The sequence below is a fragment of the Tetrao urogallus genome (genome assembly GCF_951394365.1).
Source record: "Tetrao urogallus genome assembly, chromosome: 1".
Lineage (NCBI taxonomy): Eukaryota > Metazoa > Chordata > Aves > Galliformes > Phasianidae > Tetrao > Tetrao urogallus.
This window is the reverse complement of record NC_136813.1, coordinates 180,437,742-180,457,948: the sequence shown is the minus strand read 5'-3', so window position 1 is coordinate 180,457,948 and position 20,207 is coordinate 180,437,742. Positions and strand designations below refer to the sequence as shown.

General features: G+C 45.7%; 2 protein-coding genes across 6 annotated transcripts in view; one reads left to right on the top strand and one right to left on the bottom strand.

Moving 5' to 3' along the window:
- KMT2E (lysine methyltransferase 2E (inactive)) overlaps positions 1 to 5,361 on the top strand; it is a gene marked incomplete at both ends in the record, with an annotated part of 35,366 nt that extends 30,005 nt beyond the window's left edge. The window contains 4 exons of the mRNA XM_079540205.1: positions 256 to 557; positions 2,414 to 2,502; positions 2,926 to 3,017; positions 3,847 to 5,361. Of these exons, the coding sequence (XP_079396331.1) occupies positions 256 to 557; positions 2,414 to 2,502; positions 2,926 to 3,017; positions 3,847 to 5,361 (1,998 nt within the window). The remainder of the gene's footprint in view (positions 1 to 255; positions 558 to 2,413; positions 2,503 to 2,925; positions 3,018 to 3,846) is intronic.
- Positions 5,362 to 9,229: 3,868 nt separating this feature from the next.
- The window catches only part of SRPK2 (SRSF protein kinase 2), a gene marked incomplete at both ends in the record, with an annotated part of 131,902 nt that continues 120,924 nt past the window's right edge, over positions 9,230 to 20,207 (bottom strand). For 2 of the 5 annotated variants that reach the window (XM_079549721.1, XM_079549724.1), the window contains 4 exons: positions 9,230 to 9,414; positions 12,776 to 12,868; positions 13,299 to 13,391; positions 14,089 to 14,158. In XM_079549721.1, the coding sequence (XP_079405847.1) occupies positions 9,230 to 9,414; positions 12,776 to 12,868; positions 13,299 to 13,391; positions 14,089 to 14,158 (441 nt within the window). The remainder of the gene's footprint in view (positions 9,415 to 12,775; positions 12,869 to 13,298; positions 13,392 to 14,088; positions 14,159 to 20,207) is intronic. The other 3 variants (XM_079549725.1, XM_079549723.1, XM_079549722.1) reach the window with 2 other exon arrangements.

Below are 20,207 nucleotides of genomic sequence, written 5' to 3'. Positions count from 1 at the left end.
CAAATTTTTTTGACTTGCGTCAACTTCTCCCTCTTCCCTGGGCAAAATGCACACCTCCTTCTCTTGGCATCTTCTTTGTACTCATTACTACCTTGGTGCCCCGTAAATTTGCTCCAAATGTGATGAAGCATTTTCTGTTAAGCTCCATGCATTTTCTTTTGGAACCAGGTAGATGGTGTCTTACTGAGGAAATGTATTCAACTGAAAATGTCAAGAGGGAAGCAAGTCAACTTTCTTCTGATCTTTTCTCCATAGGTATCCTTGCTAGAATACCGTAAGAGACAGCGAGAAGCTAGAAAAAGTGGCTCAAAGACAGAAAACTTTCCCTTGGTTACTGTATCTCCTCATGCTGCTGGTGGAGGAAACATAAGTAGTAACAGTGGTGCTAATGATGGGTTTAACAACAGTGGTGAAAATGGGGAGCAAAGTGACAACACTGCAAGCCTGCCTGTACCACTGCCAACTGCTGTTTATAATGCAGCTCCAGAAGATGTGGGCAACAACAGTGCAACCAAGGAAACTTCTTCCAGTGAGAAGAATGAGCCTGAGGTTCAGTGGTAAGTTGCAAATCAATAGGACAAAAGTTCTGAGACATTGTTTGCTTAATTTTGTGTCACTTCTATTCCGAGTCTGTTTTGTTAGTAAGATTACTGATCTTTTTCAACCCTTTTTTCAGATTGGAACAGTTGTCTGACCTCTTACCTCAGCAGTATAGCAGATACCTCATAAAGAAGAGAATGTATAGAAAATTATCTGTTATATATGTCAACTTATTTTTATTCAGGGTAGTTGTTTTTTTAAGAGTGAAAAAAGCTTTAGCTTGAACAAGACAGGTCACCTAGTTCTGTAGGTTATAAAGTTTTCTCACAATTCACAACTGCCCTCAAAATAAAATGGCATTGCATTTGTTCTGCAGTTGTACAGATCCTGCAGAGTGTTCTTGGTAAGGTGTGTGAAGGTGGGAGCTGGATGGAGAGGAGAGGGTGCTGTGAGAGCAGAGTCTGCTTTTCAGCACAGCCTCAGCTCTGCGTTAAGCTTCCTTGTGTTGCCACTGCTTCATCTGTGGCTGAAGATTTGTTCTCTTAAATTTCAAAAGCTTTTACAGAAGTACCATAGGGAAGAAGGAAATTAATTACCTGTGATGATGAACAGAAGCTTCCAGAAGACTGTGGGAAGTCTTTTTCAGTGATCTAGTTGGAATGCAGTTTTGTTTGCTGTTACTTGCAGTGTACAGTGACAGCGTGCAGTCTACCTAGCAGTTCCTTCTGCTCAGGTAGGCAGTGTGTGGAGACACTTGCATAGTTGCTTATGGTGGCTGGATGGCTCCCCTGTGTGCAAACTGTATGCTGTATTGTATTCCAGATATTGTACTGCCGGGTATTCCAACAGCCTTAAAAGCAGATGCAGTGTGAAGGAGAATGACATAGGATAGCTTCAATTTGTGCAGCTTTTCCCACTGCGTTCTTTGGTAGCCTGAAAATAGCTAGTCATTCTGCCAACTCTGTCTCCAGAATATTACTGGAACAAAATAAGCACTGCAGTTCTTTATGCGGCAGTGAAGGTGAAGTGTTGCAGGTGAACATGGGCTGAGGCGTTGAGCACCACTCTACATAGATGCTCCAGCTGCTCCAGAACAGGAGTTTGTGGAGCCAGCTAAGGGACAACGTAAGTGCAGTCTTCAATATCTCACTGAAAAGTGGCTGTAAGTTCATTACACAGAAGGCAGTGTATGTATTTCAAGGAAAGAATGTGGGGAACAGGCTGAACTCCAACATTTATTTCAGTTGCAACTGCATTGTAGAGTATTGCCATATGTTCTTGCCTAAAAGAATAATGGAGTTTATAATTAGAGTGCTGTCATTACTGTTCTCGATCATGTTGTGAGTGTGTAACTGATCGTGAGAGGCGTAGCTGTCATTTCACTCACTATCTAGCAAGGTAAATCTGGAAGCTTGAATAGTTTACACCTGTGATTGTGTAATATTCACATGTGTGGATCCGTTATTAGAGAGCAAGTTATTTTTTAGTAAAGATAGGGCTTTTGAAGGCTGCTTTCTACAAATGGAGAGAGTATGAAGCAATACTCAGTACCTGTATTTTTTATAATGTGCATTTTGGTTTGTCAGCTGAGAATTAAAAAATAAACCACAAAACAACTCCACACGTGTATGGAAGAAAGGAATTGATATTTCTCATAATGTAACAAGGTTGCAGGAAATTGGTGTATTTAAAATGTGAGAAAATAGACCTAAAATGGCTAACAAATGGCATTTCTCCTATAGGGTGAGTTATTTGGCTCTTAAGTGCAGTCAACCATGTGAGCTTTGTGCCCCAGTATTTGCATATAATGTTGTCTGAAATTTGGTCTGTGGGAGTACATCATCTTAAATGAGAACATGCTTCCTTCTTCCAGGACTGCATCAACCTCCGTGGAACAAGTGAGAGAACGAAGTTATCATAGAGCTTTGCTTCTCAGTGATCATAGGAAAGACAAGGACTGTGGTGAGTTCACTTCATCCAATCCAGCCGTTCACCTATTCCCAATAGCTCCCCACTTATCACACTGAAGGTGGATCCCTCTAACCAGTTCCCCCGCTGTAGCCTTTAATTGTTCTGATGCTGTGTTTGGATCTGCTTCATCTGTAGGGTGAGATCACCCTGTAGTCCATGCTCACTGTCCCATGTTCAGTCTCCCACCTTCATCTCATTCAAATCTCGTTTTCCAATTGCAGCTTAAGGTCCATTCTTTCACTGAATGTATGGAAGGTCAGTAAGCAGATGACCTTGTATGACACTTGATGTATTTGAATGATCTCTTACAGAAACTTCAAGTAGCTCTTTTAAAGTCAAATACAAGATGCTTAGTTTTCTTTGCAAGATAATTTTTTTCTCACTATGATACTAATCTCTAACTTTTGTCTGTAGAACCTGATTCTGAAAATCCGGAGCCTACTTCTGAATGTCCATCCCCAGATACTTCACAGAAGACATGCAAGAGTCCTTCAAAAGCAAGCAAGGTAATGCACTGCGTATGCAGGTGCATGTAACCATGTGTACGTGTCTCCAGTTGGCATCGTGCTTTACTACTTAGATAAAGATATGTGTGACATTTCTGTTAAATTACATAACATGGGTAAACATCTGTGAGCACATTTGCAGATCTTCCAGCATGCTAAAAAGTTTGTCTTCCTCCAGTAGCCATATCTGCTTCTCTATGGTGTGTTCTGTAGGCAGAGAAGAGGTTTTGTCAGTGGATTCAGTATTGTGTCAGTTCTGCAGGTGAAATGCTGAAGAACTGACAGCAGTAAAATGGCTGAAGTACTCCTGTTAGCAGGAGCTGGCTCTTGCCAGGCCAGCACTAGCACTGCTTCTCAGTAGAGGCAGTGAGACATGAAGAAAGCCACTGAGGAGTGGCGTGCATTATGAAATGCAGCAATTCAGGTAATGTAATGACCAGTCTCTTTGCTTGCATTTTGCCAGTTCTAGGATGCTAAATCACTCTGAAAAATACTTTGTTTTAGTAGTAATGGTTCCTTTCAGACTTGGAAATATGAAGCTCACAAATAACAGATTCTGACTTAGCCCCGACAGGCCGTATTTCTGTTACTACTTCCAGATGCACTTGCTGGTCTTTGATTTTGGAATACAGTTGGTATGTACTTGCTAGAAATGATGCCTGTGCTAAGTTTAAGCTTCCTCCTCTTACAGGTTGTCATATGTCAAATGCATTCTGTGCCTTAATGTTTTTCTGCCATCATAAGAGCGCTATTCTGAGAAGCTGCTTCTTGTTTTAATGCTTTCATAACTAAAATGTTCTGAACGTTTTGCCCTGACTCTTTTTTCTAGCCCTCTTCGCCGAGTCCTGCAGTTTCAGCGCCATCACTGGGAAAAACACCCACGAAGCCAGATTCACACTGGGACACTGCAGCTAACGCACCAGAGGCCGAAGGCGTGAATCATCCAAAATCAGAGCTGCAACAAAAACAGCTGACAAATAACGTCCAAGCACTTTCAAAAACTCATCCATCTCAATCACATCTGCGCAGTTCTGCTGAGCAACTTTCACATTCACAGAAGTTGCCTTCTGCACCTTTGAAGCTCCATTGTCCCCCTTCTCCTCACGTAGAAAATCCCCCGAAGCCATCGACGCCCCACGCGCCCGTGCAGCACGGTTATCTCTCACCAAAGCCTCACTCGCAGCAGTTGGGATCTCCGTACAGACCTCATCACCCACAGTCACCTCAAGTCGGAACGCCCCAGAGGGAAACGCACCGTGGTTTCTATCCCGCAGCGCCAACCCTTCAGCCCAGTAATCAGCAGCAGGCCAGCGGGCCGCTGTTTGCTCAGACAGCTTCAGGACAATCCTCGGCTTCTTACGGCCAGTTCAACCAACAGAATCTGAACAGCAATGCACCACCTCCCCCACCTCCTCCACCCCCTTCTTCCACCTACTATCAGAACCAGCAGCCCTCTGGAAACTTTCAGAGTTACAGTCAGCTGAAGGGTAGCATCCCCCAACAGACTGTGTTTTCATCCGGACCAAATCAAGCACTTCCCAGCTCTGCGGGTCAGCAGACAGTGCCGGGGCACCACGTAACCGCAGGGCATTTCTTGCCCTCTCAGACCCCCAGTATTCATCACCAGGCTTCAGCGTCTGCTGCTCCTCCTCCTCCGCCGCCGCCCCCGGCTCCGGGCCCTCACCTGGTTCAGCAGCAGGGCAGCCATCAGCAGCATTCTGTAGCACACGTCGTCGGCCCGGTTCACGCTGTGGCGGTGGCTCCCGGATCTCACATTCACTCTCAAGCTGCCGGTCACCATCTGCCGCCCCCGCCTCCGCCGCCGGGCCCCATTCCCCACCACCAGCCTCCTCATCCTCCAGCCGGACACCAAGGTTTGCAAGCACAACACCAGCACGTTGTAAACTCTGCTCCTCCTCCCCCTCCGCCTCCCCCATCCAATGTCATAGGCTCGGGGCACCACCCGGCATCGGCACAAGGCTTGCACCACCCGTCGCATCAAGGACCCCCCCACTTTCCCTCAGGCGCTCACACGAGCGTGTCCTCCTACTCCTCGCAAGCCCCCCACCACACCACGTTAGGACCCGGACCTCAACATCAGCCTGCTGGAACAGGGCCTCATTGTCCGCTCCCCGGTCAGGGTCCCCACATCCAACCTCAAGGACCAAACAGTATTGCGACCCCCACCGCTTCAGGGTTCTGCCCGCACCCTGGCTCAGTCACGCTCCCGCACGCAGTGCAAGGACCGCAGCAGGCGTCCCCGGTGCCCGGACAGATCCCCATTCACAGAGCACAGGTGCCGCCCACCTTTCAGAACAATTACCATGGTTCAGGGTGGCACTAAAACGGATCCCCTTAATCCTAACATTTTTAAATGTGCTGTAATATAAACTGTGTATATTTCATATGTACCTATGGGAGGTACTTTTTAAAGCTTGTACATGATACTTTGTATAAAAGCAAACACCAGTGCTCTCTCATTGTATCTTTCCATTTTTTGCTTTTTAAAATTCCCAGAAACGTGCTGTTCAGCCAGTATTAGGTATTCCTTTTTATTTTGTAAGTGAACATTCCAGCTGTTTTTTCTGGCAGTAGGTTTGATGCTGCATAATCTTTAAAGTTTTATCGTTGCAGTTAAATTCATTTAGTGAATGTTTTCTATATTACTTTTATACATATGTAATTAAATAAGTACACAGGCTAAGTGATGGCACTAACAACTTTTTTTTTTTCCATTTTCTTCTGTCGACAGTTTTGTGTGCATAGAGATAGAAAACAATGCAATACAAATTTTTATAGTTTTGGTGTGGACATGGCTTTTTGTTTCATCAGTTATTTGCAGAAAATGTAATTTAATGTATAGACCGTTTCTAATGTCTGAGTGCTGTAAATACTGTATTTCTTTTGCTTGTAAAATTGCTTAAAGCTGCTTTCATTTGATAGAGTATTGTATATAATAAGTCTCTTTTGCAAAAAAAAAAAAAAAAGTGTGATCTTTGTGAAAGTAGTACAGTATATGATCTTTAATTTTTTTTAATATACTGTCACATTGCAGCACTGGTTGGGCATTTTAATTCATGTTAATAAATCACAATTATGTCAGTTTTAACCACTTGTCCGGAAGGGGTGCTGTGTGTTGAGGGCTGTGGGCACAGAGAGCAGCCCTGCCTGCTATGTGGCTGTTGCTCCTGTGTGGTGTCTGCTGATGGCCTTCCTGTCATTGCACAGCTGGCTGTAGAAGTGAATGCAGGAGGGGGATTTTTGTTCCCTTGCTGAGCTTAGAGGTGAGGAAGAATTGTTTTGATTCAGGCAGGGTGTGCTGTCAGGTAATGCAGGGTACATTTATGAAGTATGTCAGTTTATTTGGTGTTAACCCATGCATACCAATGTGTCTAACGTATGCCGGCACGATGGTGCAGCAGGGCTCTATCAGATGTTCTGGTCTTAGGTACAAATCACAGCACCGGCTGCACAGGTCAGTACGTGCCTTCCTGCTTCTGCTGGAGCTCTTACTGCAGTATGGTGGGAGTGAGGCATTACAGTGTGACTGTGGTGTATGAGAGCGTCCTGCAGCTCAGCAGTGAGTGCTGAATTCTGCTCACGTAACAGAACAAATGCTTGCTGGCTCTCTTTCAGAACCCAGAGAAGAAAACCAGCGTGTACCTTCCTCTGCTCTGGCTGCTGGAAAACCCGCCACTGGACAGGATGGGAAATGACAATTGCTGCTCTCTGAGGAAAAGTGGTAATTCTTAGCACACAGACACTATTGGGTTTACTTAAAATTATCTGCTCATAATTATCAGAAAAGTACTTTCTGTTCCTTCCCTGAACAGGCATTGGCTCTGCAAAACACACAGACGTGATAGGGAACACGCTGTGTTCTGTGCGGTCGTGCAGTAGAAGCAAATTGCCCAGCTACCAACCAGTGCAGCAGAAAAAAAGAAAAAACCCAACACACTCCTGAGAAATCATGGCCACAGTTCACAGCTGGTTAACCAGAGCCACCTCCATCTATGACCTAATAACTGTTAGCACTTTGCATTGCAGTTACCGTGCGAGCGGGTGCAGCAGAACAGGCCCAGCATTGGCTCTCTCTCTCCCTAAGGTTGGTTCTGTCGCGGTGGTCAACCAAATGGAAAGGAGTGCAGCGGCGGTGAGTCCCTCATTCGACTGGCATTTAAACTGATGCAAACGCTGCTATTCTCTGTGTATTTAAGAACAGCCCTGAAATCAGTTGCAGCATCCAGACACAACCAACGGCATGGCCAAGTGTGAAGCGTAACGCTTTACCTCTCTGGATTCCTTTGTAGCCTTTTGTTTCTTCTCATCAGTGTCATCCTTGAGGCCTTTAAAAACGGTTCCTGTGAGAAGAGGGAAGCAGAAGGCAGAGGGACCCGGTGCTGACACCCCGTTGGTGCAGGGCTGCAGCACAGGATGAGTTTCTGCACCCGTAGCCTTGGCGGCGTGCTCCTTGGCAGCAGGGTGTCTTTTTGGATGAGGTGTGTAGGGAGGGGGTAAGCGGCTGCTTGCTTACATCAAGTTAAAACACCTTGAATGAAACACGACTCAGTTTGGTCTCATTTCATTTAGCACCCCACGACTGCAGCCCATCCTGCCCCGTTCCCCTGCGGAAGGATCGGATTTACCCCATGCGATGTTGGTTACGTGAACAGAGAGCTGCGCTTCAGCCTGGGTCACCCCCACCCACCGCCAGCACGGCGCGTCATTCTAGCCAACAGTGGGCTTAGGGCTATCAAAGATGCCAATGACAGCACACTGAAAAAACAAAACACTTTAATTAGACAACTGCAAGCACCTCAAACAACTGGTTATTGTTACAGCATGGGGCTATTTTCTCACAATCTAGTTATTGCAAAGGCATGTGAATAAATTTCATATGGACAAAATCAGTAAAAAGTGGCACCATAGTTACATGAAAATCAGAACTAAGCTTACATTCATCCCACTGACTTCTAAAAGAGGCCAAAACACACCTCCGTATCGTACATTCTAAAATCTGTATTGCCTATAAGCCTCAGTCTATGTAGCTTTTTTCCTAGGAAAGCGTAGTTTTGCGTGCAACGTACAAAGAGCTGTATGTCTAGTTATGGGAAAAATAAAGCTAGTGCAATTTGTTTTAGAAACATGTAAAGCTATGAATGGGATGAGCATGATCTCGCTTCTTGCATTTTACTCACTGCACTGTAAATATTTGCAGCTGTCCTCCCTTTGCTGACTCAAGCACACACTTTTTTTATAAAAGATCAGTAATTCTACACAGAGTGGTTCTCATGCTCGACCTTTAATTTGTTTCTTAAGGTATAGTACAACTTACAGTGCTTAGAAAAAGGCAACACCATATGGTACCATGTCTTCACTATCACATTGTAAGGGAAATTGCTTTTTTCTTTCCTTAAAAGCACTTAAAATAGGCAAAAGTTCTAAAAGGGAGTGCTAAATGATAATGCATACTTTATTAGAAAGAAGTCTAGCCTTCCTTTAAAGTGCCGTTTGGGGAATGAAATCCTGTAAACCAGAGCCACTTTGTTTAAAATCCAATGAACGGGAACTGCTACAGAATAGAAAGTTTACACAATTCCTTAAAGCAGTCTGAAGTCACTACATGCAATTGGTTTGCTATAAAGCTCTCTAAAACTTAGTAGCTTTACTCTGAAATTGAGTCCCCGGTCCCGTATTTAAATGGAAATAAACATTTACAGGGTGCATTTACATACACTATAATACAAGAATGACGTCCCTTTGCCAGAAGATAAAATTGTACAGTTCCTTGCCATAACTCACTTCTGACTTCATAAATTTCTTACGCTTGTAAATTATATAATATGCATCAGCTAAAATAGTTTTTTCATAAATAGTTACAAAACTTGCCAAAACACATGGGAGGAAGTTTCTTTTGTTCAAAAATCTGACATCTGAATGCCACACAACACAAGAAACAATGCTTAAAGACACGTTAAGTGTTTTCTGAAGAAAGTGGGTGAGTAAACTACTAGCTGAGGACAAAAAGACTACCCTTCCCCAAGAACACAGTGCACAAAAAGCAAAATGTCAAACAGTACCTCAAGCAAAATAAAGGTCTGAGGATTGAAGCCAGCTCACGTGTGATCCTGCTAGAGGATTTGTGACAGTCACCATTTAGGTCCGATGCATTGAAAATGGTTGCTGGCTTGTTTTATAGCTGAGAAATTCTGCTAAGAATTCAGCCACGGATGCCTAAGGCATTCTCCAGCTGAAGCACGTTTCTCTGGGACCATTTCTAGCATGGGGATCAGGAAATCTGTAAACTGTGCAGCGTCTTCGTGAGGCCAGCCGTACTTCTCCACAAGCACATCGAAAAGACTCCAAGGCTTCAACTTCGTAATGTGTCGGAGTTCTCCTGCAAACACAAACATTACCAGTATTAGAAAAATGCCCCTTTACCCAGTAGTGACTGATCCTTGTTTAGTTGTTCTCCAAGAAGCGCTATTTAGAAACATCAGCGCACCACGTGCCTGCTTGAGGTTCTCGCAATGAGCACGGCCAGCGTGAAACCAAGGAGGGATCCTTACACCCACACAGCACTGGGGCCAGCCTGTGTTTTCGTCTTATCTTGGAATCACAGAACATCTCGGAGGGGGGAAGGCACCACAGGGATCATTGTTCAAGCTCCTGGCTCCACCGCACCACCCAAAATTCAAACCCTATGTCTGAGAGCACTGCTCAAACGCTCCTTGAACTCCAGCAGCTCCGCGCCGTGCCCACAGCCCTGGGCAGCCCGTTCCGCGCCCACCGCCCCCTGGTGCAGAGCCTTTCCCGAGCCCCTTTTCCCGCCCCTCCCCTGACGCAGCTCCATGCCGTTCCCTCGGGTCCTGTCGCTGTCACACAGAGCAGAGCTCAGCGCTGCTCCACCGCTCCCTGTGAGGAGCTGCAGGCCTTCCTTCTGTTTCCTCCACACAAAAGCACCCCATCGCGTGCTCGCAGGCAGCAGGAATACTGAAGGCTCTGCTTTCTCATCAGCCCACACCCCTGAGTCTCACAAAAACTGCTCCAATCTTAACGCACAAGTCTCAGCAGCACGGGTCACGCTGCCACGCTAAGTGACATTTGCCATCAGTGCGGCTGCAACTAGCTGCAAACCAAGCCAAACACAGAGGTCTGGCACTGAAGGCTCTGCTCCATCTCTGAGGGGCCCAGCTGCCTGCTCCCGCAGAATGCGGCCACCAGTGCTGCCCGCATCATCTTCAAACCCACCAGAGCATTGAGCCCCACCAAAAAGGTGGCACGTGGCCAACCTGGCAGTGTGATTCAGACCAAACGAAGGATGTGACAGCTCTTCTGCCATCAGGCTTGGCAATATACCTACGTGTATCCGCAGGCTGTCAGCACTGATGGCAAAGAAAGGCTCTTCTGGCTGCTCCTGCTCCGCTGCCACCTCCCTGCTTCCCAGGCACGTACCTGGGCCTCAGCCCCTGTGCGATGCTACAGAAACAGCTCTGTGGGCACTTTTACCCTCATCACGATTCTGCACCTTCCGCAAACCGCTGGGGCTGCCAGTGGGTTCTCAGCCAGCACTGGAGGCTGAACACAACTCATCCACAGACTCACAGACGTGCTGTGTCATCCTGCATGGGGCAAGCAAGTCACACTATTTTAAGCAGAGCGGTCTGGCAAACTGATTGCTGTCAGCAGCTGAAATCAGCCGCCTGCAACCTGCTGCCCATCATGGGCAATATGATGTCGGCTCGGAGTCCGCCTACATCCCTGTGGTCATGAAGTTCTAGGGCAGCCAAAGACAGCCATACCCCCAGCCTGCCTCTGGGAGCCTGAGCCAACCGCTTGGCAGTGCCACGTGCCCAGCAGGGCATGTCTGCCACCTCAGCACAGCAGAAGGCTCTCCTCGTGGTGCCACCTGAAAAGCAGCTCTCCAGGCACTGTCATAAAGGCTCCAACTCAGTAAGACTGCAAATGGTCAATCCCTGGCAAGAGAAAGAGAAGACTGCTACGGCAACAGAAAGTGGGATGTGCGGCCCACGGCGTGTCAGTGCCCTCCTTCTTTTCTTTTCTGTCTAGTAGGGAAGGAGGGGACTGAGACAGAGGAGGGAGAGCAGAGTATCCTCTGGCAGTTCACATGGGGATGGTTCCAGTAGCAGTGTGTCTCATGAGTAATACTGCATCACACCAAAAAAATAAAGAAAAAAGCCTGTCTTCATCCTTGTATTTAAATTGTTGTTCTAGGCACTATATTCTCAAGGAAAAACCCGAACACATCAGAAGGCCTGGAAATCCAACGTCGCCACCCACTTTGTGAACAAAGTGCATCTGCCACAGGTATTCTCCCCTGAGCACTCCTGTATATTCTTCTTTCCATGCTCCGATGGCACAAAATGCACATCACTGCACACTGGGATGCTGGTGTTGGGTGGCTGTCACCATGACACCTGAGGTCATGCCCTTCACATACTCCTCTTATTTTGTAATATGGGGGCTGAATTCTGAACACCCACGAACCTGGGACCAGTGTGCTTGGGCAGCACGTGCACCACAGATAGGAGCTTCCTCCCAGAAGTTCTGTGAAGGCTGTAGAAGCTCTTAAGAGGATGGGATGCAGTAACAACAATCTCTGTGTGGTCCTGACTTTAAATGATCACTTAAGTTCCACACTGGGGATGCTGGGGGGTCCATTCCCGCCCCATTATTTCACTGTTTTGCACATTCCTGGACCCTCTGTCCTTGATTTGCCTGTCCCAGGTAGCAGCAGCTCTTCAAACTCATTGCCCACAGGTGGGAAGTGCTGCTGTATGCCCACAGCCGCATTTCCCTGGCACTCACCTTGCTGTACAACAGCTGTTCCCAGCTTTTCCACTGCCACCACCGCTCTGTAAAAACCCAGCAGCCCCCTCTCCTCCACACTGAAGTCCTGGGCTTTCAGGCTCCCCAGTAAGGCAGCCACTGCCACTCTGCCTTCATTACCCCCACAGGGCCACAGTAGCAGCCCAGCAGCTGCCACACGCAGCTCCTGTGCCCTCCCAACCCCACACAGCCTCGTGGCCCAGTGCTGGCAGGGCAGGCCGTGGTGCTACCCCAGCACTTGACAGGGAAAGGAAGGGAAGAACACATGGAGAATTGACAAGCCCTCCCGGGTAAGAAGCATGTCTTTCAGAGCAGCCTGGTCAAGTACCGGGCGCTAACAGGCCAGCATGTTTGTTGGGTTAAAATTCTGTTCCTGCGTGCAGTGACACACAGCTCAGCTACGGCCCATGGCAGTAGAGGCGCTCGCAGCGAGAGCATGGAGCGGCCGCAGCGCTCTGTCCTCATCCACCCTCCTGCAGAGGAGGATGCAGAGGAGCTCCCCGTGCTCCGCTCTGGGGCGCTGCCCTCTCGCACACCCTGTGCCTGCAGCCTGCTGCCCTCCCTGCGCGTCAGCGGGTGCCAGCAGCGCACACCGAAGGAGGGCAGGGCTCTGCTCCAGCAGCTCACAGCTGTGCACAGCTGACATTTACATGGACATCTGACGACAGACTCGCACAGACATTTGTAATGCTCACATGTTGCTGAGTATGTCCCAAAAGGAATTTTAAATGAAATACTGAAACGAGTACTGCAAATTTTCACTTTCTTGAAAAATCAAGCTCACACCAGAATAATTTCCAAAGAAGAGCTCTCCATTAAATGGAATATGTCTCCAGTACCCATAAATGCACACACTCTCCTTTTGGATAGTATTATGCTTTAAATTAGTGTTGCATAAATACCGTTACCTTTTTTGGTGAAAAACTCCTTGGAATATTTCCCCAACATAGCGTATTTTCGAGGGATTTTTCCCAGCAGTTCAATGATCAAAGCTATGTGGTCTGCATTGGAGAACATTGCCAGCAAAACAGAAACATACAACAGTTTAATCAGTACGGTGCATGCACACACTAACACGGCCCGGTACAGACAGAAATAGATTGAGCCTGGCAAAAAGACACACGCGGCGCCCCGTGGTTGTTCGGAAAGATGCTTTCAGCAAAACCTCTTTCTCTGAACCACAGCTGAGTATCGGCTGCCACGAGCAAGTTCTGCTGCATACTTTAAGAGGTAGCAAACAGTTTTTTGTCAGGAGGTTTTGGTTTAAAAAAAGTACAATAAAAAATCAGATTTCCACATGTTTTGCTTTTCCAAACTAAATTATTGCTGCACGATTTCAGAAACCGCTCCTCAGCGGGACGTGCTACCACCAGCAACAGCAATTCCACTTCTGTCTGCATCACGGCACCTGCCAAAAAGAAGAGGTACTACCTCTGCGATTGAAGAATTCCCGAGAATATTTTCCAGATAGAGCAAAGTGCCTTGGGATATTGCCTAGCAGCTCTATGATGTGTGCTATGTGGTCTATGAGGGAGAGAAAAAAAAGGATACGGGAGTGGAAGGGGCAGGGAAAGGATGGGATAAAAAGAAGAGGAAAGAAACTGGAATTAGTAAAAAATCAGAAATAGTTTCAAATCAACAATGTTTGCAGCAAACCCATGCAGAGGTTTCCAGGATCAGCAGAGCTCTGGCATCATTAGTAGCACTTAGGAACAATGAATGATGCCCACGTTACCACTGCAAAGGGCACTTACAAGCAAACAAGCATGAGAATGGACAGGTATACAGATGGAAGCAGGAGTTAATTCTCATTTAAAAAAAATTAGTAATCGTCTAATTCAGATAAAAATACACAATGTAAACATTATTCCAGTGCCAATCTTAGAAAATGCTACGGAGTTCAAATTCTACGCTTCTTTTCTAAACTAAGATGTTGTTATTCTCAGTCAAGTTTCCACACAAATGCAGTCTTACAAGAGGGGCAGTTTAATTCCTTCAGGCAGTTGCTAAGTAGATGAATATCTGCAGAAGGGACTTTTTGCCCACCCACTGCTACTGATGGAACTTACAACTAAAAAGAAAAAAATTGTATTTATGTTCTGAAAACAATGTGTTGCACAATTCACTCAACAACAAAAATTAAGCCCACTGTAAGCTTGCTAGAAATTTAAGAAGAAGGTGGAAATGTACAGAAACACGCAGTATCTCAAAGGGTTCATACCTTCATCCCTGGAATAGTCTTCACCAGAATGTGGTTCGAACAAATAATCTCCAGTTGCTAGCTCAAATGCCTATAATATAACATAACATAACAGACATTTTAATGGGTATTTTGGAAATAAAGCTTTTAATCTTAAAACGTCAGCAATACATCGATCGGAACAAAGAGGGAACCAATGCTCCAAGCCAAAGGCCTGCAGTGGGACCTGAGGCTCTGCAAGGGCTACTCACCTGGGAACCACAGGTCCTGCCCTGGAGAACAGCATGAACCTGGGCTCTGGATGGAGCCCCACGCTCTGCACCAACCACCCCAGCAGTGCACCCCAACACTGTCTGCCTGCACAGCCAGGGCGAATGGAGGAGCTGGGCAAGGAGCGTGGGACCACGGCCTAGCCAGCATCCTGGGCCTTAGTTGTGTTAAATGCGTGCGACAGAGGCGAGACAGGTTCTTCTAAATAGAGGGGAAGGAGCTACGCTTGTACCTGAGGGCTAATTATCTGTCAGAGATAAAAATGCCAAGGACTGAAATACAAATGTCTGCACAGGAAATAAAATTCATTTCTAACTATAATTAATGACTTCAAATTATCAAACAGGGTAACCTTCCTTGTTGACTCTAAATCTACAACAGTTTCTAAAAATGTGTTTTGTATGAATCGGAAGTCATCAAAGTAAATACTGCGATTGTGGGGTAAATAAAACACCAAGGCTCACACTGATGAAGGAAATCAGAACAGACCGATCCCTTTGGGTCCCTGCAGTGCTCCCGTGGGATGCAAACCCTGCAATAGGTCAAGACAAAACCTATGGGCAGCGTTTCTACTTAAGAGCAGAGTTTCTCCTTTCAGATGTAACGCGAATTAAAAGCCTCAAAGGAATAAAATACTGATGGGAGCCTGTACTCGCGTACAAACATGGACCTGATTTGTCAAGCGATTCTCTTTCTGCTCACCAACTACCCAGGCAGCCACAGGAATCTAATTCTTTCCAGGTGGTGTAAATACCAAGCTGCTTTCCATCTCCAAGACCAGCAAAACCATTCCAAAAATCAGACAGAGCTTGCTGGCACAGCTTTATAAGGGAATTTCACTCGGTCAGAACATTTACTATAAAATACTTGTTTCCTGAAAATATACACTTTTCTGTTCCAATCCATGATCTGGAGTTGTTGAATCACCTGTAAATTTAACCTACTTATGGGCACTTGACTTTTTCAAGCTGTGAACTGCAGAGTGATCCAAGTGGGCTACAGCCAGAACAATTCAGTGCCATCTCACACAGTGGTTGAGAAAGCAAAAATACCCTTTGCTGACATTTTTGTTGATCCTACAAATGTCTTTCATTTCTGAACACATTACCACTCACAAACAGTCATTCATATTTTTTCTTATTCTACTCCGAGTTCAAGATTGGGAGTTTTATTTTACAGCTTAAAAAAAATAAACTGAGAGACTTCATAAATTATTATCAGCTATTTAAACTGAAGACATTTTTAGGATAGCAAGGAGCTACACATGGTCAACCCAACACGGCCAACCCAACATTGTTACTCTCTCAAGATGAGACTGAGAAGCCACAAGTGTCCCCTCTGCAGCCAAGGGAAATACATCCATTTAAAAACCAGAGCTAACTTTCTCAGCACACATGCAGAAGGAGCTGATTTCTGAGGGCATTAAGAAACTTCTCTCTCTTTAACACAGATTCCTAGAGAACAGTGTAAATGTAGCTGAATTTAGTCACAAAGGTGAACTGCAAAGGAATACTGCTTCTGTCCCAAAAAATGAAGTATTAATAGCTCAAAATGTCTGCGTGGGATTAAAATGATTAAATTGGAAAAACTGTAAAAACCTTTCAGAGAGAAGCATAAGAAGCAAGCATTCCACAGCAGCACACAGAATTTTAGATCAGATGGTATTTAACGAGAGCTGCAAGCCCTCACAGATTTAGGATATTTATACCACTCTCCTGCTGAAGAGAAAATAAAGCTTTTCAAAATTGTGATGCTGTTCCCCTCTTTCTGTTGCTGTACAGCTTTGACTCCATGCCCGGGATGGGTGCAACCTCAGACATTTCAGTTTGTGACCCTCCTTACAGGCCTCTGCACCAAAACCATAACAACTCCTGAGTCAGACGCACGCAGGGACAGCCCAGAGACAGCCTTGCCCTCTGGGTGCTGCAATAAATACCTGCAACAACACTCTTAGCATTCGTGCAGGAAAACCCCTCACATCTGGAACCACCGGGCAATAGGTTCCTAGAGCCCTGCAGGGCAACAGCCAGTTAACATACGATAGATGGCATTCCCAAGACTTCCTTTAAAGGAGAATAAATCCTTGACTGAAGTTTTTACCATAAAGTAACCAAAACAGAGTCAGCATGAAAAGCATGTCGACAAGCAGGTAAACAGCTGAAAGGAAAAGGAAACCTCTGGGTGATAACAGCCAGAGTTCCCCTTTTTAAGCTCATGTCCACAGTGAGTGCACCCAGCGGTGCGTGCAATTACTGATAAGTGCCACCCAAAGAGCAGCTGGGATTCAGGACTCTGCCTCTGGCAGTACTCAGGTGCTCTGTAGGCACTGAGCACTTTTCAGTACTTTACACCCAACGGCAGGTACAGAGAACCACCCAATTCATAACTGGGTGTCAATCTGTGATACAATCAGGACCCAGAGACCTGGCAGATGGTAAGAAGAGCTGAGGACGGCAGAGCACTCAGGGAATGCTGCAGGCTGAGCATGTGCAGTGCTGCAGTAACAAGCACATTACCAGCACAGGGCAGAAGGGATTATTCCCCTCAGCACTCACACCCACATCTGGAGACCTGTGACCAGCCTGGGAACACCAGCACAGGAGAGAATCCAGAAAGATCAGGGGAAAACCTCTGAGATGGAAGGCAAAGGGGGGATTTACTTGTACTCCATTTCCTGAAAGGCAATGATTGAAAAGAAAGGTACAGTGAAAGGACAACAGGGAATGGAAACAGGTGGCAATATGGGAAATTCCAACAGGACAGAAGGAAAAAGTCCTATGAAGAAACTGGCGGTGCATTGGGATGGGCTGCCTAGAAAGGCTGTGGAAATGCCATCTGGCCAGGTATGTGACACGCAGTGGGATGAGGCTCTGAACAACCTGATGTAGCCTTGACATTCAGCATGGTTCAAGCAGGAGCCAAGCAGACCACTGAACCTCAGGAGGTCCCTTCCAAACACAATACGCCTATCATTTCTATGGTCCTGCAAATGCAAGCTAGCCGTACTAATGTAATTACTTTCCTTTTCAAAATATTCATTTTTTAATACTACATTTTTTGACAAAAACTCAAAACTTTGAATTATCATCCTTTTTTTCTTAATGTTGACATTTACCTCAACAGAAATCAGCACTGCAACTATTATATGTAGATAACAAATGAGACAGAGCACACTTAACATATGGCACAAAAGCCCAAGGCAATCAGCCCTCCTTGCTGACTGCATTGGCAACTGCTACTCGCCACTTTTCTAAGGTTATCACGAGGAAACAGTCTAGACTGTTTCTCACCATCTGCAGATGGAGAACATTTCAGATAAATGGTCACCCTGCTGCTTTTGTAGGCTCTGGAGAGGCTGCGATTCCTTCCCTGCCATGTGGCTGTATATGAACCCACCACAATACTGAATTGTTGGCACTGCTATCGTACATTATGGATCCGTGTCTAATCACACAATTGGAAATAGCTACATTTTCACTGTATGACAGCTGTGTACTCAATCTGGTGATTGAAAATGGCTGCATGCCTCGGGAAAGATGTCTGGGAGAGAACTAAAAGAATAATTCACTTGGCTTTCATCAGGCTCCCTGAATTCCTCTTATGAAGCCCCAGCTGAAAAAGGACAACAAACTACAGGCCAGGATTATGATTTCGTCAGACAAGATCCAGCTCTTGGACAGAGTTTCAGCCGAAATGAAGAGCTGTGAATGAGAAGACTTGCTGCTTTAAAAACAGGCTTAGATTTAAAAATGCTCTTTCACAGGTATGTGGGAGCATGGAAACAAAACAAAACAGAACAAAAAAAAAAGAGCAACAAGTGAGACAAGCACACCAGATAACAGTTTGCTCTCCCATGAACATCTTACTCTGAATATCCAGGCAGTGAAAAAATATAAAAGGGATTTTGCACGGTTGCTGCTTGATAAGAAAGGCCAGACACACAAAACACAGACATGCAAGGGATGCTTAAAGAGGAAATAGTTTTCTGTTCTTTGATAAAACTCCAGTCTCAGAATCATGCAAATGCTGAGTGGCTGCTCTGGAAACTCAGCTCCTTTGAAAAACCACTTTCTTCTGAATGTTTCAGGTTGTCCACCCACCACCTTCAAAGCAAAAGGGTGTACAGTGATTAATAACAGCATTTTGTACTGTATCTGCCTACTGAAAAATATGTGCATAGTGACTTGAAGCTTTTCTTATCTCTGGCATTTCTTGTTTTCCATGTTTCTGCTTCTGTGCAGACCGCACATGCCATCACGCCTACGGCACTGCGCTGCTCACACATAGTGGCTGCAGTGGTACTCATGGCCCTGCGATGACACGGCTGATTCCTCCTGCTGACAACACAACACAAAGAGCAGGTAAGCACAGCTCTCTCCACGTCACAGGGCACGATACAAAGAATTAAGCAAGGGGCTGAACAACAAGCATTTACACGTAACATCACAAGCTTGCTTCATATCATGCTCTGCTCCTTCTTCCTTCTGTCCTCAGAGCTCTCTCATATGAATAGAGTGGCTCACAAAAAAAACAACCAACCTGTAAGCTTGCTTGCCTGGTACCACAAGCTGTAATAGCATTCTCTCTCATTATGAAAGCTGTTTGCCTGCCCTCTTCTTCATCTCATCCTGGTAGTATTTCCTTTAATCATTTGTATTCTCTTTGGATAGAAAAAACAGCAAGTACAATTCTCTCCTTCTCTGACTTCCTGCCCATCTACAACTGTGACCTATTAGCTGCTTCTCATTTTAAAAACAAGATATTTCAGGAACCACAACTCACCAGGAAGCCAGCTCAGACGTGTTTTAGAAACATATTGTCTTGTTAATGTTCTAGCTTGCGATACAGTCATCTCCCCGCAGCTAAAACAAGGCTGTACATAACGAGCAACAGAAGTCAGATGATGACACTCATCCTTTCAGGTGCTTTTCCTGCCTCCAGTCCAAACAAAAAAAAAAATAAACAGTGGAATCACAGTGCTTGCAGTCGTTTCCAGGAGCAATACGAAGGGATGCCCTCAGCCAATGCTAGCTCCCTCATCCTGCCAGCAATTCTTGGCAGCAGCAGTGGAGTGCTCTGTTCCATGGCTTTTGAGATTCAGGAAATGCTAAATCATTCAGTGTCTCTCTTCAGTTCATGCTCTGCAGAAAGTGACCCTCTCAATAAAGCAAATGCAGAAATTCAGCCTCATCCAGGGGCAGTTTCAATTCAGCCAAAGGCACTGCTGGCTCCAGACCTCATCCTTTTTTGGGGGTGAAAATGAGAAATGTACTTCTTCCTTGTTGGCATAATTAAAATAGGATTTAGTACAGCGAGGGGACGCAGGATTTTGCAGAATATACTGTGAGGAGAGATTCCCAGCGTCTCACTTTGGATGAAAGCAGTTCTGCATCCCATGTAAGTAGGCCGTGCTGGTGAAAGAAGGGCACCATGCAATTTCCTTTGCAAAACGTGCTGATGTCCAGCACATGGCTGTAACAATCATTCAGGCCCAGTCCATCAAAGTGGAAAAAAAAATTCAGTTACATTTTTATCATTTTTTGCTGAGCAGAGAACAAGTAACCAACTTGTCTGCCACAGCCCTGAAAACCCCACTGGCACCTAACTCCATTAGCTCCACAGCACATCACGCGTGCAGTGATTCTAAGCCTCCAAAGCTGCTCATCATCCTGCACTTTTCCCTTTTTCTTTTCTTAGGACTCTAAAATTCATATTAGCTGAGCAGAGGACTGGTACTGGCCTGAGAATACCTTCCTTCCTTCCCTAAATCAGGTTTCAAAATGTACTTTTCTTGTTTGGGGTACAAGAACTGGGCCGCGGTGAATCATCTAAATTTAGAAGATTCAGCCCACAGGCTGCAGGCTCACAGC